At 40.3% G+C, this 26,838-nt stretch overlaps 1 protein-coding gene across 1 annotated transcript in view; it reads right to left on the bottom strand.

The window, feature by feature from the left end:
• The window catches only part of ZRANB3 (zinc finger RANBP2-type containing 3), a 235,950-nt gene that overhangs the window by 52,686 nt on the left and 156,426 nt on the right, over positions 1 to 26,838 (bottom strand). The window contains exons 7-10 of the mRNA XM_081096348.1: positions 26,230 to 26,401; positions 24,990 to 25,106; positions 4,712 to 4,831; positions 2,185 to 2,304 (exon numbers count right to left, since the gene is read on the bottom strand). Of these exons, the coding sequence (XP_080952474.1) occupies positions 2,185 to 2,304; positions 4,712 to 4,831; positions 24,990 to 25,106; positions 26,230 to 26,401 (529 nt within the window). The remainder of the gene's footprint in view (positions 1 to 2,184; positions 2,305 to 4,711; positions 4,832 to 24,989; positions 25,107 to 26,229; positions 26,402 to 26,838) is intronic.

The raw sequence follows: 26,838 nt of genomic DNA, 5'->3' as shown, positions 1-26,838 counted from the left end.
TATCTCATAACAACATCATTCTAACCTTCATTCAACGGCGGCATTAGTTCTCAAGCCGAAAAATTCACTGAGGATCAATCACTATGGAACAGAAGTTAGAAGTAATAAAAATATGGAGAGAGCCAAACTACCACCATGCTAGCCTGTGCTGCTGTTTAGGCCAGGGAATGCCACAAAATATTAGAGATGATGTCGAAAAATAAGAAGTCGTATTTAAAGAGGGACACCTTTAAACACGTACAAAGTGTCACGTGACCTTATGAAAATGAAGGAGGAGCATGCTGGCAGGCTCAGCATCCTTCTAAGACACTTCTAAACTACAAGGGAAGATTCACACACCCGAGAGCAATTCTCTTTCTACTTTCCTTTCTTTCTATGAAGATACCGTGTCCACGTACACGAGTTTTGAATGATGCAAGGTCTTCAGGAATACAGCCTAGAACAGTGGTTCTCAACTTGTGGGTCGCGACCCCTTTGGGGGTCGAACGACCCTTTCACAGGGGTCGCCTAAGACCATCGGAAAACACATATATAATTACACATTGTTTTTGTGATTAATCACTATGCTTTAATTATGTTCAATTTGTAACAATGAAATTGGGGGTCACCACAACATGAGGAACTGTATTAAAGGGTCGCAGCATTAGGAAGGTTGAGAACCACTGGCCTAGAATATCATGTAAGTGCGCTGTGCAATCTGAACTCAGTCTTTTCTCAGGCCACTCCTAAGCTATCCTGCCTGGCTCTGCCTACATTGCTTCTCCTATACTACGAGCACTCCATTTCTAATTTTAAGCTTTTTGGTGATATTTTTTATGTCTGGAATATTCTAACATAGAAAACTCAGATTACTGGAAATTTAATCCAACATGATCATGGAAGTGTTGAGACAATCATCCTTTGGGTTAGAATTCCTAGTGAGTTCTAGAACCATCTGGGTAAATCCTCATGGAGTTTCTCTGTATATACAATTTTATATACACACATTTGCTGGGTCAAAGCAGATCTTTGGCTCTGGTTCAGATTCAAGTCCACGGAAGATGCCAGATAGGCATACACCAGACTGGACACACAGCTATTTATTCAATTACTTTTCCAGATGTTAAATATCGTGGCTTAGACATTTATATTGAAGTATTTCAGAATATTAGTAGAAAAAAAAAATCCAGAAGGCTCCCCTCTTCTACAGTGCGGCAGAGACTGCTACTGCCTTCCCCAGTACCTATTCTTGTCTTATTCCTTTGCAAAGGAACACCTGACTTTTAGCACCTGGAAAAAAGGCCTCTTTTCCCAGCCTGCCTTTCAGTGGCTAGTTGCGGCCATGGGACTGACCACAGGCTGGTGAGAGGTAGCATGCCTCTCTCCAGCCAGCTGTCTGGATGGCAGCTCTGCAGAAGCTCGAGCAGCCCTCTTAGGAAAGGGAGACCTGCTATGGGTGGTGAAGAAGAAAGCCATGCTAGCCTGGGACTGTCTACATGAGAGAACAAGGCATTTAAGTCTTTTTTAGTAAGGGTATCCATTTATTTGCAGGCAAACATAATTCTTAATATATATATACATATATATATATATTGATTTCAGAGAGGAAGGGAGAGGGAGAGAGAGATAGTACCATCAATGAGGAGAGAAAATCATTGATTGGCTGCCTCCTGCATGCCCCCCCATTGGAGATCGAGCCAATAACCTGGGCATGTGCCCTGACTGGAAATAAAACCTTGACCTCCTGGTTCATAGGTTGACGCTCAACCACTGAGCCACGCTAATCGGGTGCCAAATGTAATTCTAAGGACCAAACCAGGGGCACGCCATACAAAGTTCTCAGAAACAGAGTTCTTATTCCTCAGGCCATTTTACCTTATGGACTCGGAGGGAAATAACCAAGTAAGATAAATTCTATAAGAAAGGGATGGAAAAATTCCAGGTAAATTCAAAGGAAGGAAAAACAGTCATGAAATAATATTACAATCAAATGTTCTATATTCTTCTAGAAAATTCTTTCCTTTAAAATTTAGGAAGATTTCAGTCAGTGGTGTTGAGGTCTCCTATTATACTTTCCAGCACTCTCCAACATAGAATGAGCATTGATCACACTAGATACCAGATATAAAGTTATCACTATAAGTAATGGCCTTTTTATGATTTCAAAGACATTTTATTATCAAGTTGAGGCCAGAAATTTCTTACCTGACCAGCAGCCTGAATGCTTAGGATAGCCACACGGGTCTCAGGATCCTTTTGAAATTGATTAACCAGATGTATTCTTTCTGAAGACGGAACACTTCCATCTATCCTAACATACCGAGTCTAGCATTTACAAAGGAAACGGCAAAATTAGCACAAGCCTGTATGTACCCATCTTATTTTATACACTTTACAGCTTATTTTTATATTCACATAATAAAATAGAAACTGGTTAAGATGACAGGTTGGTAAATATCATACAAGAAGAATCTTAACCAAATTTCTTAATAGCTTCTGATAACAATTTTATGTTTTTTATTGAGTTTTATTTTCAAGATTAAAAACAATTTATTCATTTTTAGAGAGAGGAAAGGCAAGAGAGAGAAAGAGAGAGAGAGAGAGAGAGAGATATGAGTTGGTGGCCTCCCACATGGGGATGGAACCCGAAACCTGGGTATGTGCCCTGACAGGGAATCGAACCCACCACCTTTTGGTGTATGGGACAACGCTCCAACCAACTGAGCCACACCAGCTAGGGCCTAGCAATGATATATTTTTTAATCTTTTAAGCTACTTGAGGGTAGGAGCTATGCCTAATTCATCTTTATACCATCATTGCCAAGTGCAATGCCTGTACGTAACAGGAGTTCCATAAATCATGACTGAATTGCTAATGTTGTCTCAGTAAAATTCCATGTAAATTAATACGCCAATTTTCAATTAAATAATGTATCAGAATAACTTTCTAGTTATAGGACCACTAACTCCAGAGTAAAAGTAAAATCAGACATGCAAGAAAGGAAATAGAGCATTCTGCCCATGTATTAGAAATTCATGAAAAGCAGTACATTTATTTCTGAAATATCCCAATATTAACTGGGAAAATATATTTTTTAATGCACCATTTGAGTTCTCTTTTTTTCACATTATTAAACTTAAAAGAAATATGCATCTCCATTGAGGTGGGGAACAAGACACACACCCATGTTTTTAAGAAGCAGGGAAACATTAAGTGCCTTACTGAACAGTTTTGAATTTTAAGAATGATGTGAGTTGAGAAAAGGAAGCAATCCTGTGTTAGAACAGCTAAAAATAACTTATTTCTCTACTTTGTAAAACAAGAATAAGCCCTGAGTTTCAAATAATCTCATATGTATGTGCACTTTTATGGAAAACATAGCCTTAAATAGTTGAGACAGAAATATCCACTTATATAAGAAGACAGTCAAGTTAATCACTAAATAGAATGTCCCTTATTAACTTTCTCTGTCTTCACAAAACAGATATAAATTGACCAGTGATCCATTTACTATCCATTAGGGAGATTATAAATCTCCAGAGAGTCTTTCTAAAGAAAACACAGTGTTTTGAGCAGTTCACCTCCAACGCCAGGATACCTACATTTTTCATTCTTAGTGATGTAAATGGGATTCTAAATCCACCAGTAAAGCAGAAGTGAGGAAAAGAAGCAGACTGCTCCTCTTGGAATAGATTTCAGTATTTTAAGGTATAATGGAATCCAAATAAGAAAATCCTGTGAGTCTAATATTAAGGCCCAATCATTTCAAAGTTATTTATAAGGTTCACTCTCCCTCAGAAGGTGTTTTACAGTCACTATGAGGTAATCAATGAGAAAGTACCTTTCAATGTACAGCACCTTAGTATCATCAATCTTTCAATGAAGGAAACACTGACATTACTTTTTGGGTAATGATGAATTAATAATGATAAATCTATACTGTACGAAGTAATAAAAAATATGGCTTTATTCCTCCATTTAAAAAAATCCACCTACACAGGTGAGTTCTGCTACTATGCATCTATCGAGCTCACAGTCTGTCAGGAGGTTTTATCTGGCTGCTTCTGGGCATCGCTAGAAGCCCTCACACAGGAAGCGCTGGCAGGTTTCAACTTTGGAAGAAAAAATAGGAGATGCGGTCACTGACAGGAAGTCAGGGAGCACGGTGGGCCTAGGAACCCTGCAGGAAGGCCGGCAGGCTTGCTGGAGCTCACCCGGTGGGCCGCCTGGCCCTACGCTATGGATCCACTTACACTACCAGTAAGTCTTCGTAATCATGTTCTATAGAGCGTGCCGCCTGGAGTTTGAAAGGTCTGACTACAGCTGGGCACAAAAATCAGCAGAATTCATCCTTCCTGTCCCTTCAACATCTCCCCCATTCCAAGGGTGCCTTTCGGGTAAACAAAAAATTTAACTTTTAACTGCCTACTATACCAATCTCAAACGGTACATCCATGAACAAAAACTAAATTCAGAACATAGACTATTAAAGCAGCATACTTTAATCAATTCAGATCATTTGATTAGTGGAAAATTATGAGACTGGTATAAAAGGCAAACTTTATAATAGGATACCATCAACACAATAGTAATATAATATCAGGGTAATTTTTAAGAAAAATATCTAATACTAATTTATATACCATCATGTAAAACAGGCAAAAAAACACAACTCAATTATAAGACAACTGATGCATCCTGAAAGTACTTTATAGACAAATGGTAACATACCTTGTTTTCTATGACTGCTTCTGTGCAAGCCTGGAGCATGAGTAAGTGGTGAGCGAAAACCAGAAATTTAAGCGAATCGTTCTGAAGCATCATCTTAATATAATCCTTTACAGCACCTGCCTAAATATTAAAGTTAAACCTTATTCTTATTAACGTCATAAAAATGTTTATTAAAAGTCATTTTACTTTCTTCCAATAAATCAAGAAAAATTCAAACATTGATACATTTCTATGAATTTCTAACTGCTTTGTGTTCTAAGTAGCCTAAAGAAATAGAAGCTCACATATAATAGTGAGTGGGAGAAAAGGGACAAAAGAGGAAAAAGAATATATTCTTGTTGAGAAAACAAGAATATAGAAATTAGGAGGAAGAAAAAGATGACAAAAGAGTTTAAGTGGAAAGTAGACTCTGGCCAAGAAGAGGTTGGTGGTTTTTTTTCTGAAGGTAATTTCAAAGAAGTTCATATACAAAACTAAGTGGAATAGAGTTAAGAAGAAAATCAAAGGTAAAAAATTAGATGAATAGCATTATTTTTTTTAAAAAAAGGGAAGACTAGAAAAGAATGAGAAAGCTGGGACTGAAGCTTAACGCTTAAGAAAAGTTTGTTTATTCATTGTTTAAGCTAAAAAGTTAAGTAGATTTACAAATAGGGCATTTTAGGGAGAAATGGAAAATGAGAGGCTTCAGTTTGTCTTCAGGATGGAGAAGGTTCAGAAGAGGCTGGAGTAATGAGATTAAGAGTACAGAAGGGAGGTCTGAGAGAGCAGGGAGATACAAAGAAATTGTTGGGTAGAAAAGAAAAATTTTAAAAAGTGCAAACTGAATAGGCTTTTCTTAGTTAACGGGAGGCCAAATTACCTATTAAGAGTAAGAAATCAATCTGAGATGAATCAAATAAGACTTAAATTTAAAGTGGATAGCATGAATTAAACCTAAACCACAAATATAGCCTCTTAACTATTAAAACTAGTTACTTTGACATTTTGGGCAAAAACAGTAGACGGAACACATTTAACCTCCATCCCTCTCAGAGCTGTAATTAAATAATAGCAAAGTATATAGGGAGAAAGCATTGGAGAGGGATCAATAGCAATAAAACTTTAGAAGCTAAAAAGTAGACAGATGCCTGGTAACTGATCAGCAGTTACCTAACAACAGTTCCTAAACTGTCAGTATGAAAAACCCAGAAGAGAAGCACCTGGCTTGCAATGTTGTAATCTTAAAAAGTTCAGGAAATGACACCTCTGGAAGGAGGAAGGGGATGTGTCTAAAACAGGAAGATTGGTTGAAAGAATGTTTAGTAGTTGATCATGCGCAACACTCATCCATATGCTGTCTCTCCCATTCCATACAATAGTGACTTCCTATCCCATCCTGGCAGAAAACTAGAGATTTATTTTCTAGAGTGGGTAAAGCAAGGTATCTGGATGGAGGAATCCCACATCGATGGTAGGCTATCCAATAAAAATCCTGGGGAATAAATGAAAGTTACATAATAGATGCTGAGATCTGCTCTTCTCTCTCAATCTTCTTACCCCTCACAGGCCCATACTCTCTAGGCAGAGAACAGAATCATATAAAATGATTCTTTTCTGAGGAATCTGACTAACCAAAGAGAAAAGACTAAAGATATTGATATTGGGGGTTCCTCAGCACAACATCCCAGTCAGATCATCTTTTATTTTAATCCACAGTTTACAAGCCATATCCACAAATAGTTTCCAGCCATCATTTAGTGTCTTACTTGTAAATAAAAGCGAAGAACCAAGGATCTGTACAAAGAGAAGAAAATTAGGAGGGATTACAATTATAAAACAAGAATAGCATGCTACAAAAAAAAAGTAATAAAGAGGAATGGAAGTATTCTTGGTAAAAAATATAATAACAGAAATAAAAAATTCACTGGTTATTAAAATAAGAAAGTCTTCCAGAAAAATTATTTAAAATATCTAAAATATAAGAAAATTAGATGACCAGGCCATCAGGGCAATATATGAATAAAAAGTTCTAGAAAACAATGCAGAGAAAACAGAGGAAAGAAAATAATCAAAGAAATAAAATGTTTTACAGAACTTAAGGACTTAAGTTTCCAAAATGGAACATGGCAAAGGCCTAAGAAGATTCTGCACAATGGATGAAAATGGACCCAGAGCAATGTCCATCATGAAACTTTATAATACTGGGGACAAAGAAACGATTCTATGAGCTTCCAGAAAGGAGAGGAAAAGATTTCACAAAATCAAAATAGAATAAAAATTTTGAACTGCATTGGATACTTGAATAGCAATACTAAAAATTCTAAGAGAAAATGATTTCCAATTAAGAATTTATATCTAGCCAAATTAAAAATCAGATATAAAACAGAATAAAAGCATTTTCAAATATGCAGGGATTAAAATAATTTACCTCTAATATACACTTTTTTAGAAGGCTACTGAAGAATGTGGTCCAGCAAAATAAGGGAGCAGACAAATGAAGAAAATAATCCTATATAATAAAAGGCTAATATGAATAGACTGAATGGTGGAACAACTGAACAACCGGTCGCTATGATGTGTGCTGACCACGAGGGGGCGCTCACAGAACAAGGCCGGCGTCAGCAGCAGGTGGCAGAGCACGGAACATGCCCGGCGTCAGCCGTGGTGGGATGGTGGAGCAGGTGAGCGGGGGCACCAGACCAAGGCGGGGCACTGGTCACTGCCATTGGGGCGAGCCTCTGATGGTTACTGAAAATTCTTTGCTCCCGCACGCCGCAGTCCCGCCTGGCGCTCAAACCTGCTGCTGGAACCCGGTGCTGGCCCTGATCACTCAGTGCTGTCGGTGGGTGCGAGTGGCAGCTGCAGGCCCCGATCACCCCTTAGGGCTTCTCCACCCCTCCGGTTCCTGAGGGGTGATTGGGGCAGCAGCTACCGCTTGCACCCGCTGATGGTGCTGGCCAGCACAGAGGATGGGCCGAGACCTGCCCCTGTGCCCACCGCAGCCTCACGACCCACAGTTCCTTTTAAGGTGCACGAATTCATGCACTGGGCCCCTAAGTATCAAATAAAGTAATTCAGCACAGGAATAAATAGAGAAAATCCTCAGGATGAGAGCTCTGCAGCAGACTGAATGAGCAACAGTCCCAACTGGAGTGGACCAAAGGCTACAGGGCAATTTTTTTTTACATAGTTTAAAATTAATAGAATGCTAATGTTTAAAGATATTGAGAGGAGCCCTGGCCGGTGTGGCTCAGTTGGTTGGGTGTTGTCCCATGCACTGAAGGGTCACTGGTTCGATTCCCCGCCATGACACATGCCTGGGTTTCATGCTCAGTCCCCAGTTATGGGGTGCAGGAGGCAGCCAATCCATGTTTCTCTTTCACATTGATGTTTCTCTCTCTCTTTCTTCCTCTCCCTTCCTCTTTCTCTAAAATCAATAAAAATATATTTTTCAAAAATATTGAGAGAAAATTAAATCACCAGGGAAAAGTCTGAAGATAAACTATTAAAAATGATATATAGAAGAAAACATACCCATAGTATATTGCACAGTTCTCCTGTAACTATTAGAAACATGGTTCTAATAATATACATGGTGAATATTGATCAAGCCAAAATCAGTATAAGTTACTATAAAATTAATAAAGTATAACTATATCCATCCATCCATTCATCCATCCATCCATGTACCCACCTACCTACCTATCTCTTTGTTGGGAGAAGGGGAATTCAGAAAAGATGTAGGTGTGTGGGAGGGAAGAGGGGTGAAGGAGCTAAAATTTTATCTTCCCCATTGGGAAGCCAAATGGTGACAGCTAAAATTATAAACAAACAGTAATACAAACCAAGAAGCAAGATAAACATGTAACTGAGGGATTTGAGATAAATACTAAAAAGATCAGCTACAAGAAAAGGAAGCGGTTGCCTTTGGGGAATAAGGTTTGGGAACTGTTATATTTTGAAATGGCTATTTCTCCTCATTCAACTATGACCATATGTGGCTTTGGTAGTAGTAAAAAAAAAAATTAAAACAGGGGCATTTCAAAATTGAAAAATACCTATTGAAAGCTGATTTGAAAGCCCATTTTTGTATGTCTAAATTTTCTAAACAATAGTTATTCATCACACAATGAGACTGGAAGCTGTTAAGAACAGCCTTGGGTTTCAGTGCCTCAGAAAGTGGAAATGAAGCCCTCTCAAAATAAGGAGCTATAAATTCCAGATATGTTGCCATGGTAACTGAACCACTTTAATAAACTTCATGTTTGCCTAAAGAGCTATATTTACCATGATAAGCCTTTCAAAAGTACATGGCAAGTTGGAGTCTTTTTAAGGTACATTCATTTCCCATCCACTGCAGACTAATCACTGTACCCCAGCATCAGACGCATTCCGTGCCTCTTCATAAGAAAGCATTTCAACCAGAAACTGCTGATGCCAAAGCGCAAGCCCCCTACTCCTGATTCCTTCCAATCCACTGGTTCAGAATAATTTATGGTTACTATTAATTTTATAAAGTTCAATCATATTATGGGCTAAACAGTCTCTTGGGACTAAATTTAGTAACTTAATCATCTTTGTGATATTGCTTCCTAGGAGAAAATGCATTTGGAGAACCAAAATAACTATGTACAAACATACTTTAGGATTATTTTAGGATCATAGGTTGGGATTACATAGATTTGCATCCTAAAACATACCATACATGCCATAACTATTCTGATTTTATTATTATTTTTTTTTTTATCCTCACCCGAGGATATTTTTTCCATTGACTTTTAGAGTGGAAGGGAGAGGGAGAGACAGAGAGAAACACCTATGTGAGAGAGACACATCGATTTGTTGCCTCCCACATGCCCCCAACCAGGCCTGGGAGCCTGCAACCGAGATATGTGCCCTTGATAGGAATCGAACCCAGGACCCTTCAGTCCACAGGCCTACGCTCTATCCACTCAACCAAACCAGCTAGGGCCTGATTTTATTCAGATTAAAACTATCACTTCATTGTCATGTTTTAAGTCATCTGAGCAGAAACTTGCTTTCAAACTATCTTAAGTGCACATTAAATGGAATGGCAGGTTCTATTAATGACAGCTTATGCTGGTTCATATTTTATAGAGGTAACAGAAAATGCATGTACTGACTATTCTATTTTATTTTATTGAACCTGGCCTGTTAGTAATGTGTTTGTTAGTCAAAAATCTCATTTAAATAATTAAGACTACCCACTACATCTCATTTAAAGAAATGTAGAAATGAAGAGAATATGTTGTAAAATTTGTTTCTTACATTTTTTTCTCAGTGACTAGGTGCGCATCATGCTTTCTGAAGTAAGAATGCAAAGATTACATTAAAGACCCATTGAAAATTACTTAATTTTTTTTAAATAGTCAGTTTTTAATCAAATAACAAGAAGGAGAAAGAAAAAATGAAAAAGACATCAAACCTGAGCTATGACAAAAATTCTCTCCTTGACCAAACTTTAGTCTTTTTGACTAGGCCTTTCCCTTGGCCTTGAATCTGGCCAGTCCTTGCCAGGCCCGCATAGTCCATTCTTACCAAAAATTTTGCTAAGTCAGTTATTGAGAACCTCCACTTTTTAAAAAATATATTTTATTGATTTTTTACAGAGAGGAAGGGAGAGGGATAGAAAGTTAGAAACATCAATGAGAGAGAAACATGGATCAACTGCCTCCTGCCCGCCCCCTACTGGGCATGTGCCCACAACCAAGGTACATGCCCTTGACTGGAATCGAACCTGGGACCTTCAGTCTGCAGGCTGACGCTCTATCCACTGAGCCAAACCAGTTAGGGCGAGAATCCCCACTTTTGATAACTGATCAACTCTTGATATCTGATCAAGTTTTTATTGCCTACTTTTGATGTCTAACTTCTTGACCTTTCTTTAGCAAGAATGCTATTAGGTCAGTTTAGCAAGAATCCCCCTGTGCTGGATGTCTCCTCTTAGGTGGATGTCTCCATCCACCAACCCCCTTATCCTGCTAGTTGGCTACCAATCCCCACCTGTCCTTGTATTTAGAGTTGAGCAAGCTCTCTCCTCAATTTCAATAGAGTTCACTCCCATTGCAATGATCTTGAATAAAGTCTTTCTTACCATTTTAACAAGTGTCAGAATAATTTTTTCTTTAACTGCTATAAATTCTAGCTAAGGGAATATGAGTCTAAAAGAAGCTCCTCTAAGTTCTGAAGTCCTCAGACCCCAGACCAAATGGAAGTTTTGTTTAGATACTTGTGGCCACATACTTTCAGAAAAGCTCTTCAAGTTCTTCTCAGTCAATAAGAAGTGAATTGTGACTGGTCTAAGCAAGCCTAGCACTTTCATTCCCCCTGCAAGTGATTCTGACAATAAGAAATGTGGAAAGTGTGCTGCAGGCTTCAAAAAAACCCTCACTGACAAAGGGACTATGGGGAAAGCTTTTCATTGCTTTAGACATTGTGGCCTGAGCCCGGTACAGGAAATGAGCAGTCATCTTGGGGTTATGATGGAAGCCACCGAGGACAAGTGGTAAACTGGGTCAACCAAAGGACAAAGACAGAAAAACCTGGATTCTAAAAACCCCCACAAAAAACAGCTTTATTGAATATAATTCACAAGGCATAATTCACCCATTTAAAGTGTATGATTCAATTTGGCTTTCACCGAATTGTGCATCCATCAATGGTTCTTTTTTTAATCCTCACCTGAGGATATGTTTTTACTGATTTGAGAGAGAACCGAAACCTAGGCATGTGCCCTGACCGGGAATCAAACTCCAGCTTTTTGGTGTGCAGGACGACACTCCAACCAGTTGAGCCACTCGACCAGGGCTGTTCATGGTTCTTAACTTAGAAACCATTTCATCAACCTGAAAAAATATTTTTAAATCTGGCAGAAGACAGCCTTCAGGGAAAGACTGGTGCTTTGGAAATTTTCACATGCCCACATTTTCTCATAGAAAACAATAGTTTTGCCGGGAGAACCATTTTGAATGTTATTTTACCTTTAGGCAGGTTCATGACTATATCTATAAATAGGAATCTAACACTTCGAATACATCTAATCTTTTGACATTAACCAAGTTCAACAAGCAGCCCACTTCGCACTGAGAAGTGGAGGGCTACAAAATAGTGCACAGTGAACAACTCCAATTTAATACCTTAACCAACACGATTTTACAGAAGAACCTGGGATATTCAACCTTCCCATAAAACTTTTTGGAACAAGATATAATAAAGCAATCACTCTATCTAATCATTCTGCCTAATATAGAATAGGTGAGCAAGGATATTCCCATTAATGACATACTCCGCTGGGTTTACTCAAATTTAGAGTAAGTTAGAAAGTACAGTGGGGCCTTGACTTACAAGTTTAATTCGTTCAGACACTGAGCTCATTAAGGAGCTTGTTAACTCAAATTACTCTAGCAACTCAATGCAGAAAATTGGCCGAGAAACAGCTGGTATCTCAAAAAACTCGTTAGTTGGGACACTTGTAAGTCAAGGCCCCACTGTAAAGCCAATAGTATATGGACTTCTAAAAAATTGTTTTCATAAAAGTTGATTTCATGGTAGTTTGGTGATAAAAGTCACTAATCACAACAATGAATCTAAGTCTTTAAAAACTGAATTAAATTTTAAAACATTCTCAATTTCTCTCCTAACTCCACCGATTGGTAATCAACTTTATTCATGTATAAAAGTATACATGAATAAACTTTATTGGGTGTTAAAAAGTATAACACATAGAACATGCAGGTTTTAAAATTCTGTATTTTCTCCATGCCTGTGCAAGGATGCTGAAAAATCATTAACAGGGAAATGGGCACCACTTTAAACCCACGGTCACTAACAACTATTATATGTATTCAGCTATCTTATGGGAACGGTAGCTAAGTGCATGTACTCTTGAGCAACACCCTTAAACTGTCTTAGTTTCTCCAACCATAAAAAGGGATAAAAAGTACCTATTCCCCAAAGAGTGGTGGTGAGAAGTAAATGAGCTAGCGCATAATATGAACTTGGAATAGTGCTTAGGACATTGTAAACATTGTAAAAGTGTTAGATATTAATATTACTATAATTCTCCAGTAAATTGCAGAAACAACTTCAACCTTTATCACTTTCTATGAAATCAGAACCTCTGCCCCCGCCTTGGCTCTCAAACTTCCCATTGTCCAGAGAAAATAGAATTTATTATCTGAAAATTCCATTGCCTTTTCTTACTTTTATTCATCATAACTTCCTTCCCTTTTGTAACAAGAGATTTTTCTTGTCTAAGGCAAATCCCTCTACCTGTGGTTCCAAACTTAACCATTCCTGACACCTCAAAATCCTTACACTGCTTTCCTTCTTAAGGGGATATTGCAGTTTGACAGAGCCTTCCTCCATTCCACATTCCACTATCTTTTTTCCTCCTCTAACATGAGAACATTATTGTTTTATTAGCACTTATTATCACCAACCATCTTACTAATGAACAGGAAGGAGGCAGACTGTGCTTGGTTCGGAGCCAGAGACCCTTTTCTGAACAGCAGTGGCCCAGGAAGCGGTGTGCTCCCGTCTCACAGTATCCCAGGCCCTGTGCGGCAGAGCCAATCCCGGTGGCCTCCTTACATCTCGCTGCAGATTATAAATAGCATTCTACCTGCATTAAGCTGCTGAGGCGAAACAGCAAAGAGGAAACACACCTGGTGCATAATGGAACTGTGTCTAAAGCAGTCTGCCTTCTGGAAAATTTTTAAGGCATGAAGGAATGCTGCCATTCTCCAAATAACAGAAATTTAAATTATGGGATGGTATAATCATAGAAAAATAACTGGTATTTCTCTTAAAATGGTCTTCTCTAAAAATGAGATGTTGTTGTAATGTACCAGAAAATAGCTAAAAATTGGCTAAGCCATACTACCACACATATCTGTTTTTTTCCCTAGGAGAGTATTACACTGATCCTAAATCTAAAAAGTCTGTGCATTTGTATACACTGTATTCTCAATAAGTATTAAAAGGAATAAGAATAGTAATATGAAGGAAAATTAATTTTAATAACCTGAGATTCTTCACTAATAGATTTTTTACCAATAACACTGATTATTTTCATTTCCTTTTAGTGTTTATCATAATTATTGACTGCTTATTATCATTCTTAAACTTCTTATCATTAAGAGATATCTAAAAAAGAGATCTCAATCCTACCTAATAATAGACAAACAGGGTAACTGACCATACCTTTGCTACACCTCCCATTGGCTAATCAGCATGATATGCAAATTAACCACCAACAAAGATGCCGGTTAATTTGCATACATAGGCGCCCAGTGGCTATTGGCTATCAGAGCCTGCAATCAGAGCTGAGAGGTCCCCTGCCCAGGCCTGACGCCTCAGAGGCATTAGGCCTGGGCAGGAACGGAGCCAGCGATGGTGGGAAGCAGGGGTGGAGCCAGCGATGGTTGGAGCTGGGGGTCCCCTGCCCAGGCCTAATGCCTTGGCCAGAGGTGCTAGGCCTGTGCAGGGGCAGAGCCAGCGATTGCGGGGAGCAGGGAGGGAGCTGGCGATGGTGGGAAGCAGGGGCAGAGCCAGCGATCATGGGGAGCAGGGGCTGAGCCCACGATTGAGGGAGCTGGAGGTCCCCTGCCCAGGGCTAATGACTTGGCCAGAGGTGTTAGGCCTGGGCAGGGGCCAAGCCAGCAATTAGTGTGAACTACAGAGGAAACACCTTTTCTGACTGCTCATTGGCTTAGCTTCCTGTATGCCACTGGTAATATTCTTAGTAACTTGGGTAAAAAGAATCCAAATAGGTGATCTAGGGTTTTTTACCACACTCCTGGAGAAAAAAAGGAAGGTCCGCTGCTAGAGGAGTAAGAAATATCATATCTTGTCCTAGCTGGTTTTGCTCAGTGGATAATGCCTTGGCCTGCCCACTGCTGGGTCTGGGTTCAATTCTGACTAAGGGCATGTACCTAGGTTGCAGGCTCCTCCCTGGCCAGGGCCCAGGTCAGGGCTCATGCAGGAGGCAACCAATCAAAGTGTTCCTCTCACTTTGATGTTTCTCTCTGTCTTTCCCTTTCTCTTCCACATTCTCAAAAAATCAATGGAAACATATCCTCAGGTGAGGTTAAAAAAAGAAAGAAAGAAAGAAATGTCATATCCTATGAAAGACACATCTTGAAAATGCCTAAAGAAAGCTGTCATTTTTTCATGGTAAAGGGACTGGAGTCCGTGTTGATGAAAACACCTTGGTGGCTGCGGTGACTGGCAGTGGCTGCAACAGCGGGGTGATGGGGCTGGTGCCTTCCCCTGATCAGCCCGGTCGCCTCCCAGAAAGGGAGGCCAGACTGTGGCTTAGGTCCGCTCCCCAAAGGGAGCAGGGAGTAGGACATCCCCTGAGGGCTCCCAGTATGTGATAGGGGGAAAGCTGGGCTGAGGAACGCCCTCCCCCCTCCAGTGCACAAATTTTTGTGCACCGGGCCTCTAGTAAGAAGATAATAAACATACTTAAAACTTATGCAGCCTCTATCCTCCTATGTACAAGTTCTGAATATCAAAAGACAGACCAGCATAAATGCTTTCACAGCACATAGAGGATATACATCAGTACCATCACTGTACAGGACTTTAGCACTGCATATAATAATAATGATCATATCCATATAACCTAATTTGCTGACATGACCCAGTTTGAGGCGCTGTATTCCTGTCTGCCTAGAAGACACTGTAGGACATGAGAAAAAGAAGAGATCAGAGCAGAGCAGGCAACCTATCCTGGAGCTCTATGAACCTGAATAGAGGGAGACACATTTGTCGGGAAGGCTTCAGACATAACTCGGCCTGGAGCAAAGGAAGAGGATCGATGACCCTCAGAGGTTCTTTCTAGCTCACTGTTCTCTAATAACAGTTAATGGACAGTGTTAAAATAGTCATATAAATGGATGTGGCAAGGATTCGCTTCCTCAGAAGAGCTGATAGGAAAAAGACTTTACACATTGTTTATTATATAGTGATAATCTTTTAAAAATTAAATACCACAAACATTGTCTGGGTGGTTCAGTTGGTTGGAGCATCGTTCCATATATAAAAAGGTCGCAGGTTCGATTCCCAGTCAGGGCACATACCTAGGTTGCAAGTTCCATCCCCAGTCAGGGTGCGTATGGGAGCCAACAGATCAATGTTTCTCTCTCTCTCTTATCTTCCTTTCTTCTTCTCTCTTTAAAATCAATACACATATCCTTGGGTGAGGATTAAAATAATTAAATACCACAAATAATAAAGATATGTGTCTCCAAATAGCATATTTTATAAGTAACTATATACTCACACAAATGCATTTACTTGAATACTCATTATTTTCTTCAAAAATCTTCTTACTCTTGTCAAGGTTTTCAAATTTAGATAAACTATCATTAAATTTTTATCTTTAAACTAGAGGCCTGGTGCACGGAATTCGTGCACTGGAGGTGGGTGGTCCCCCAGCCCGATCTGTGCTCTCTTGAAGTCCGGGAGCCCTCGCTCCTTACCACCCGCCTGCTTGCTGCTCCTTAGCGCTGCCGCGGAGGTAGGAAAGGCTCCTACGACCGCCGCTGCGCTTGCCAGCCATGAGCCCGGCTTCTGGCTGAGCAGTGCTTCCCCTGTGGGAGCGCACTGACCACCATGGGCAGCTCCTGCATTGAGCATCTGCCCCGTGGTGGTCAGTATGCATCATAGTGACTGGTTGTTCCGCTGTAACGATTGCTTAGGCTTTTATTATATAGACTAGAGGCCTGGTGCACAAAAATTTGTGCACTGGCAGGGGAGGTGGGTGGGAGGGTGTCCCTCAGCCCCACTTGTGCCCTATCACAGTCTGGGGCCCCTCGGGAGATAACCACCTGCTGGCTTAGGCCCGCTCCCCGGGTGGCAGATGGCAGGCCCGATCCCTCGGTGCCTGCCCTGCCTCCCCGGGTCACGCACACAGCAGGGCCGATCTGGGGATTGGGGCGCTGCCCTGGGTCGCACATGGCAGGGCCGATCCGGTAGTTGGGGCACCGCCCTGGGTCGGGTCGCACACAGGACGCCCGGGCGGGCCGGCGGATTGCTGCTGCCCCACCCAGCCGCCCCGGGTCGGTCGCACACGGGATGCCCGTATGGAGGCCAGAAGGGCTGACCGCACGGGATGCCCGTATGGAGGCCAGGCGGGCTGACCGATCGCTGCTGCTCTGCCTGGCCACCTCGGGTCAGGTCGCATACGGACGCTTGCCACCCTGGGTCGCAGATAGCAGGCCCGGATGGCATCAGGGCAGGTGGGATGGTGCTGTCCCACCCCACTGCCCCGGGTCGCAAATAGCAGGCCCAGATGGCGGCGGGGCAGGCGGGATGGTGCTGTCCTGCAGTGCCTGCAGTATGCAAATTAGCCGCCATCTTTGTTGGTGGTTAATTTGCATATCGTGCTGATTAGCCCATGGGAGGCGTAGCGAAGGTACGGTTAATTACCATGTTTGTCTACTATTAGATAGGATTCCGCAACATAATTGTTCAAATGCTTCAATAAAGAGAAAAGTATTTAATATGATGCTGCACAGTACAAAGAAATCTATTATCTAACAGCTTATGCCTTGCTGAGTCTGGCACAGACTATACTTAATGGGGGACTGTTTTTCCCAGTTTCACTGAATGGCACAAACATCAACCCAGTTGACCAAGCAAGAAATCTATATTCTACCTTTACCCTCCACTCCATATCAGCCAATCACGAATGTCCATTGATTTGCCATTGTAATAATTCTTGAATTATTCCTTTCCAGTGCGCATGTGGTACAGCCACTGTCCTGGGTTAGACCACCCACTGTGTACTGGGTTACCAGTGCGCATCCCAGCTGGACCCCCTGCCTGCAGGCTTGTTTCTTCCAGTGCATTCTCCCCCTGAGGCTCAACTCTGATCCTTTTACTCTATTCCACTATATCAGTTTACTCAGAACCCTGTGGAAAATTACAAACCACGAACTGTGAGTTTCATGACATGGTTACTGCTCTCTATGGTCTCCAGCCTAGTCTCCCTCAGAATTCCTCCCTGACATTCTATGGTTTAGCCATGACGACCTACTTTTGGTTCCCTAAATATGCCACTTCTAGATAATCTTTGTGAGTTTGCAAAAACTATTCATCTGTCTGAAATATACTCCACCAGCCACATCCCCTTCCTATTTCACTCCCTCGTTTTTTGGTTGGCTCACCCTCCCCATCCTTTCCCCGCCACCCCAAGGCAGGCCAGCTGTCTTCTCCCATGTGCTTCCACAGTTTGAAGCACTAAATATACTCTATTATAGTTAAATGTTTATTTTGCTGTCTTCCCCAACATACTCCAATTTTTTGAGAGGTAGATGCTGGTATCTTGTTCACTGTTCCTCCCTGGCACCAAGCAATACCCTTGCTATATAGTGGGCCCTCAATAAGGATCTGCTGAATTCATCAGGAAAACAGCTAACGAAAGGATTCTTCAACTCTCATTTGCATATAACATAGTAGTCAATTTATAATCTGTGGTAGTTCAAAAGTTCATTTACAAATTGGCTTGGGAGAACTCTGAATACATTTTCTCATAAAAACAATATTAAATGTAGTAGATAATTAGCTACCTCCCCAAAATCTATTTCATCTATAATGTAGCTAACCTGTATATTTAAGTTACTATAGACCAGCCGTGGGCAAACTATGGCCCGCGGGCCGGATCTGGCCTATTTGAAATGAATAAAACTAAAAAAAAAAAAGAGACCGTACCCTTTTGTGTAATGATGTTTACTTTGAATTTATATTAGTTCACACAAACACTCCATCCATGCTTTTGTTCCGGCCCTCCGGTCCAGTTTAAGAACCCATTGTGGCCCTCGAGTCAAAAAGTTTGCCCACCCCTGCTATAGACTCTAACTACTGGATAACAATAATGGTTCTGGAGGAAAATGTATGAAGAATTCCAATTTAGTAATGCCATGAACTACTAATTAATGTAACTGGTTGAAGACAGAAGTTCTAATAGGGAGGGAATGAAAAATGACTAAAAAATAGGGATTGGGGGTGGCAAGGATTGGTCGTCTGCTGCCATTAATCTTTGGGAAAATGTTCTAATCTGGATCAACTGACATTTCATCTCTCTTCTATTCCTTCAAGAATCCTAGGAATTAGGTACCAACTTCCTACTGACTGTCAACACTTCAGACTTCGAACAAGGGTTTCCTATATCACAGATAGGAAGTTAAAAACAAGGTCCTCATATATATTCTTTCTCCTTAAACAAGCATTCTGTACTCACTATTACATGCGAAAGAAAAGCTAAGCAAGTAAGCAAACAAAACAGCTATTAACTCTATGAAAAACAACAGTTGTCAAAAAAAAAGAAATGTAATTATAGTCAGCTGTGAAGTGCTTAACTGAGTCATTACACGGTAAACAATGAACACTAATCAAACCAAAAATTATGATATGGGGAAATGAAGCTGGGTGAAAGTATTGCAAATACTTTCTCCTAATGTGTATTTTACATTTGCATTTTTATAAGTGTCTTTCATATTTCATACTTTTTTAAGCACTAAAAATTTTAGTTTTGAGTCCCATTTTTTCCCCTTTAAAGTATGTGCTTGCCCTGACCGGTTTGGCTCAGTGGATAGAACGTCGGCCTGGGGACTGAAGGGTCCCAGGTTCGATTCCCGTCAAGGGCATGTACCTTGGTTGTGGGCACATCCCCAGTGGGGAGTGTGCAGGAGGCAGCTGATCGATGTTTCTAACTCTCTATCCCTCTTCTTTCCTCTCTGTGAAAAATCAATAAAATATATTTAAAAATAAAATAAAATAAAGTATGTGCTTTTACACATGTTGAATTAAAATGTACACATGAAATTTATATAATGTTATTAAATAATGTTGTCTCATTAAGTTTAATAACAAAAAAGTATGTATTTTTGTATCCTATCTAAAAAAAATTGCTACCAAAAGTTTGGGAATATTTTTATGTATGTTTGCTATTAAAATTTTTATAAACTAGCTTATATTTATGTCTTCAACCTACTTCAAGTTAATTTTTATGTATGATGTGAAATAATGGTCAAGGCTCATTGTTTTCTTTAAGAACATCCAATTGTCCTAATACTGTTTGTTGAAAAACTATCATCTCCCATTGATGTACTATTACAAGTAAAAATCTAAGTTTTTACTTCTCTAGGATGAATATCCAGGACACGCACGCATACACACACACATTTTTTTAGAAAATAATTTTCATAAGTTTATTTGAGCCAAACTGGCAACACTGCTGGGAAGCAAGCTCTCAACTGCTTCCCATATTTTCATGACCACATTTTATCTCCACTACTGGCTTATAAACTGATTGAAAGAATTTTCTTTTTTTCCAGGTACTGTTTTTCTTTTTTTTATGTGTAGCATTTCCATTTTCCTGTGTTTACAGTTTTCCTACTGCTTCTGAAATTCTCCTTTTCATGTTTATTTTTTCTACTACATCCTTTAACATATTATTCACAGCTTTAGAAAAATTCCTTGTGTAATAGTTCTACAATCTGGGTCATTTCTTCAATTGGCATTATCGATTGTCTTATCTTTTAAAAAATCTCATAAATTCTATTTTAAAATTTCATAAATTCTATTTAATGCTAGAAATCATATCTAGAAGTACAGGACTGACTGGGATAAATGATGCTTACACCCAGAAATGGGCATGCCTCTCTTCCTGCCAGGGTGATAGTATGGGAGGCACTAAGACAATCTGGACAGTATTGAGTTGTATTTAGGTTCTCCTATGACATTTATCTTCAGTACACCAAAAATTTTGAATTTCCCTATTTTGTGATAGTATGAACCCAGGGTTTTTCTAAGTGTTTCAGCTGTATTCTTAGCTTTCATCAGTCCTTCATGTCTACACTATAAATAAGTGTCTCTCTCCCCGAGTAGATTGACCTTGATGATTTCTCAGTGTTAAGTTAATGGTAGGGGACAGAGAATCTCTTGGGTTTCCTGGTAACAATCCTATATAATAAAAGGCTAATATGCAAATAGACTGAACGGTGGAATGACCGGTCGCTATGACACACACTGATCACCTGGGGGTAGATGCTCAATACAGGAGCTGCCCCCTGGTAGTCAGTGCACTCCCACAGGGGGAGCACCGCTCAGCCAGAAGCCGGGTTCATGGCTGGCGAGTGCAGCGGTGGTGGAGGGAGCCTCTCCTGCCTCCACAGCAGTGCTAAGGACCCCTCGGGGGATGTCCGACTGCCGGCTTAGGCCCGCTCCCTGGTCCCGGACTGTGAGGGGGTGTAGGCTGGGCTGAATGACGTCCTCTCAGTGCACAAATGTGCATCGGGCCTCTAGTTCATTATAAGGCAACTTTGTTCCAGCTGAATCTCGGAGATGGGACTTTCCTGCTGTTTCTATCCCTTTCCCCTGTGGCAACTAATCTATATCTCATAACTGTGAGTGCTCCAGGGCAGGAAAGATGTTCTCGCCCCTTCTGCAGTAACAGATCTCTGCCAAGTGCAAGGTCTTGATTTCAACAGGGTTTCCTGCCCAATCTACAGTGGTAGACAGCTGTTGTTCTACCCAGCCTCCAGAAGCAGCTGATCCTGGACTGGGTTTTTGAGGCTGGGAGAGGGGGTTTGCCTCTCTCACAATGGCTTAAGGCTTTTGCTTAATATGAGAAAAGAGTCCTGGAAATAAGCATGGGATTATGCTTATACTCCACCAACGGGATGCTCTCTGACTCCTGGTCAGCACCAGGTAGAGGCCAGTGGAAGTAAAGCTTGTGTGTGCAGGTGGACTGCCTATGCCAGGACCCCCAACATTTTGAAATGTCATGACAATCCATGCTCAGCCTTTATAATTTTGTTAAATTTTGGCTTTCTTCTTATACACTTTTATGGAAGCTACCTTCTTCCTAACTCAATCTGCCAAAGGAAAGAATTTTATATGTCTCATCTCTCCTCTCAACAAACAAGGAAAAGGAGGACATTTTCTCAATCTAAGAAAGGGCATCTATGAAAAACATAAAGATAACAGCATAATTAATAGTAAAAGACCGAATGCTTTCTACCTAAGATTGGCAACAGGCAAAGCTGTTCAATCCTATCACTTCTATTAAAAATTATATTGTGTGCCTTCAGTGCAACAGGCAAGGCAAAGAAAAGACATATGGATTACTGGGAAAGAGCAAAAGTATCTTTATGTGTAGACAAAATGATACTCTATGTAGAAAATTGCAAAGAATTTACAAAAAAGCATAGGAACTAATAAATGAGTTCAGGAAAGGTCAATATACAAAAATCAATAATTGTATCTTTAAAAATAAAAATGTAAAAATTTAAATTTAAGAAATACTATTTACAAGAGCTTAAAAGGACATGAAATACCTAAAAATAAATCTAACAAAATATACTCAAGGAAACTGAAAACAGTCCAGCCAGTGTTGCTCAGTGGTTGAGCATCGACCTATGAACCAGGTCACAGTTCAATTTACAGTCAGGGCATATGCCCAGATTGTGGGCTCGATCCCCAGTTGCAGGAGGCAACTAATCACACTCAAGGGGCCAAAGAGCCGCATGTGGCTCCCGAGCCACCGTTTGCCGACCACGGGGCGAGGGCCAATTTGGCAGATTTTTATAAAGATAAACTAAAATTTAAAATATGACCCAGATGTCCCATTTCTAGTTATTTACTCAAGGAAAATAAACAATGTCCATGCAAATATCTATACATGAATGATTATAACAGGCTTATTCATAATAGCTGAAACTAAAAGCAATCCAAATGGCCATTAGTTGGTAAAGAAATTTTTAAAAATTGTGGTATCCATATATTAGAAAATTATTCAGCAATAAAAGTGAAAAAACTAATGACATGCAAAAACCTGTCAACATTCAAAAGCTTTATTGATGCTAAATGAAAGAAGCTAGACATAAGGCTACTTACTATGTGACTCCATTTTTGTGACATTCTGGGAAAAGCAAAACTAGAGTGATAGAAGCAGATCTGTGACTGCCCAGGTCGAGGGCTGCATGGGAGGGAAATGACTGCAAAGGCACATGAAGAACTAACAAGTTAGCTCAGGGGTCCTCAAACTACGGCCCGCGGGCCACATGCAAATACAAATATTGTATTTGTTCCCATTTTGGTTTTTTACTTTAAAATAAGATATGCACAGTGTGCATAGGAATTTCTTCATAGTATTTTTTTAAAGTATAGTCTGGCCCTCCAATGGTCTGAGGGACAGTGAACTGGCTCCCTGTTTAAAAAGTTTGAGGACCCCTGAGTTAAATAGACCGACTCATAGATGGAGAGCAGGCAGACAGCTCTGGGGGTGGGAGGACTGTTAGGGGTGGTGGTGGAGGAATTGAGCAAAAAAAAAGAAAAAGAGAGATAGAACTCATGGACATGGACAACAGTCTGGTGATTACAGGGGGAGGTGGGTGGGTGGAGTAGAAGAGGGTATGGGAGAGATAAATGGTGATGGAAAAAAATAAAAGAAAGAAAAAGAAAGAAATTAATTGAAAAATAAAAGGTACATAAGGAAACTATTTTAGAAATTAATTGAAAAATAAAAGGTACATAATAAAACTATTCTTTATCTTGATTGTAGTGGTAATTACCTGAATACACACACACACACACACACACACACACACACACACACACACACACACACACTCTAGGGGCCCAGTGCACGAATTCGTGCACCTTGAGAGGAACTGTGTGAGCCATGAGGCTGCAGTACGCACAGGGGCAGGTCTTGGCCTATCCTCCGCGACCTTGCCTGGCCCCTCCCACCAAGGCCCTCCCCCTCCCCCCCGCCAGCTCCCCCCGGCCCCCCTCCCCCCGTCCCCTGTCTGCAGGCAGCCCCTCTCCTGCTGCCGCCACTCACACCCACTGAAGGCATGGAGAGATTGGGGCTGCTGCCAGCAGCGAGTGCGAGCGGCGACTGCTACTCCAATCATCCCTCAGGAGCAGGGGGAGGTGGAGAAGCCTTCAGGGGCGATCAGGGCCTGCAGCTGCCACTTGCACCCACTGATGGTGCTGAGCAATCAGGACCAGTGCCAGACACCAGCAGTGGGTGCGAGCGGCGGCTCGGGTGCCAGCTGCGGGTACGAGCGGGGCCGACACTGGCAGTGGGTGCGAGCGGCGGCTCCAGTGCCAGCAGCAGGTGCGAGTGCCAGGCGGGACCGCAACGCGTGGGAGCAAAGAATTTCAGTAACCACCAGAGGCTCGCCCTGATGGCAGCAACCAGTGCCCTGCCTTGGTCTGGTGCCCCACTCACCTGCTCCACCATCCCACCACGGCTGGTGCCTGCCATGTTCTGCGCACACCCCCTGGTGGCCAGTGCATGTCATAGCGGCCCATTGTTCAGTTGTTCCGGGTGTTCTGCCATTTGGTCTATTTGCATATTAGCCTTTTATTATATAGGATTTGTTAAGCCTCATCAATCTCTACATTTTAAAAGAAAAAATTTCACTGTATGTAAATTGTACCTTAATAAACCTCACTTTAAAAATTATGTTATAAAATATTTCAGAATTGGAGAGGGATAGCACTCCTTAGGATGTTTTTAAGTTCCACATGCTGGTGGAAACAACAACATGTGATGAGTCTAATTCATGGGCACAGGGAGATTTAAGAATTAACACTTAAAAAAAAGTTTTTTAATCCTCACCCGAGGATAAGTTTGTATTGACTTTTAGAGAGAGAGAAAGGAGGGGAGAGAGAAACATCAATATGAGAGAAACATTGATCGGGTGCACACCCCAAATGTGCCCCGACGAGGGATTGAACCAGCAGCCTAAGTATGTGCCCTGACCAAGAATTGAACCTGCAGTCTTTTGGGGTACGGGGCAATGCTCCAACCAACTGAGCCACCTCGCCAGGACCAAAACTCTAACACTTTTTAGACAAACAGAACATGCGCACGTTTATGTCTGTAGGGAACTAAAAACATAATACCGATAAAAAATAATTGAGAAATTAAAAAGATTAGTTGTAGCAATTATGCAGTAGAACCATAGAAAAGGCTGATAATGAAGATGAATATATGTATGTCCTTTAAAGTATAAAATACCATCAAAGTGTACCCTTTTATTGGAAAGAGTCAATATACGGATAGTAGTATAATGGTGTTAAATATACTATTGTTTACTTTGAATATGTCTAAATGTTTTTCATTATAAAGAGTTAAAAAATAAAATGGCAGAAATGTTACAATACGCAAATAAGCTGCTTAAGTAAAACCATCAAAGTACATTAAATAATTTGTATCAAGACACACACACGATGGCCCAGCAATGAGTACCTTGGCAATAGCAGTCTGTTTAAACATGCGAGTAATCAACCCCATAGCAGTCTCGGTGGCAGCGGAATTTGGAACTCTCATTAATTTTTCCCACTCTTCAAAGCTGGCATTCAATTCCTGTGTGGGAGAAAGCAACAGTGTTTAGACACGAAGCATAAAGAACAGAACAATTAGTGCAGTAATGAATCAAGTCCTAACTTCTTTTATACATATAAAAATATAAAAAGAAAATTCCCTAAGATGCCAATGTGTTCATTTAAAGACATGGAGGCAACTTAGTCACATGTTCACACCAATGGCAGAAACTAACGATCAGCTGTAGGTGAAAACCTTTGCTAACATCATAAACCAAACAATTGCAGCTTCCTCTGAAGGGAAAACATTCTGTAAAGTAAACATAAAAATTTAAATACATAAGAAAAAAGCGCATTGAAGATGTATATGGTAGCAAAGTATTTTTATAAAAAGATATGATGTTACTTAAATAAAATCAAACAAAAGACTTGGGGGATATTAGTTAAATAAAAATATAATATAATCATACATTCTCTTATTTTTCTTTCAAATGCTAAAATAGTGGATAAAGGAAATTGGATTATACTTATTTTTCCAATAACATATTGCTCAATGTATATAGAATGCTTACTCTAAGATTTCAAAATAAAACAATGCAATAAATAATCTTTGTCAACTAAGTTATGCCAAGATTTGAAGAAATTTCAGAGAATATATAAGCATTGCACTACCAAAAATGTATATAAAGATTTGCTAAATACAATTTGGCTTTCTGATATGTTTAACTTCACATCTTACATGATCACAGAGTTTTAAGATTGCAAGAACAGGGCTGTATCTAAGTTATTTTAAAGGACAGCTACTTATATATAAAAATAAAAAAATCCTAGAAGAAGAAACACAACTTCCCTTGCTTCACACCCTACAGAGACTCAGAATTCTTAATACTAAATCTTCGTTGTAATTGAATTACTTTTTTTCTATATTTAGCAGAAATACACTTTTTAATCACTAGGATGCTGAATCTTTTCACATTATATGACTAAAGTTAAATTCTTCCTGCTCGGTTCTCAAAATAATGCAAAGCCAATACATATGCTCTATTAATTAAATCTATTTTAAGAAAGCAGACTTTTCCTCCTGTACAATATGAAATATGTACAACCTTTCTTAGTATAGTTTAAAATGATTTAAAATAAGACTTTCAATCAAAAAGGGTTCTCACCTTGGCTGCTGCTGATGGAAGGTCGAAAGGAATACGCTGTCTGATTTTAGGGGGCAGCTGGGTTAAAACGTCAGTCTTTAGCCTTCTAATCATTATATCACTTAATAACTGATGAAGTTCATTAAGATTTGACGCCCCTCTACAATCCCACTGAGACCTTTTACCAAAATATCTGTTAATATGAAGAAAAGAACATGCAGTAAGAAAACAATTTATCCAATGTGTTCTTCCTTTAAATGATAGGAGCCATGGCACTGCTTTTACTGCTACTTTTTTTTTTTTTAATGCAAATTAGTTTCAAAAAGCTCAGCTTGAGAAATAGTAATGAATAAGATTACACATAACTTTCAGCTATGGGAAATACTAGTGTCTACACCTACTGTTTACACTGAGTTCATGCCAGGCTGGGTGAACTGGTCACTCTGCCGACCACTGGCAATTCTGGGTGGGCTCCCAGGGCAGGCAGTGAGTTTACCAGATGTAGCCCTAACTAGGCATTCACTGCCAGTACCCCAGCCAGTCAGCAACAAAACCACCTGAAACATCTCCACACCCTAGGAGGTATTATCTGGCACCCACAGCAAAGGAAATAAACAACAACAACAACTC

Source organism: Myotis nattereri (genome assembly GCF_964212035.1).
Source record: "Myotis nattereri genome assembly, chromosome: 7".
Lineage (NCBI taxonomy): Eukaryota > Metazoa > Chordata > Mammalia > Chiroptera > Vespertilionidae > Myotis > Myotis nattereri.
Note: the sequence above shows the minus strand (reverse complement) of the source record. Positions and strands in the feature narration are given on the sequence as shown.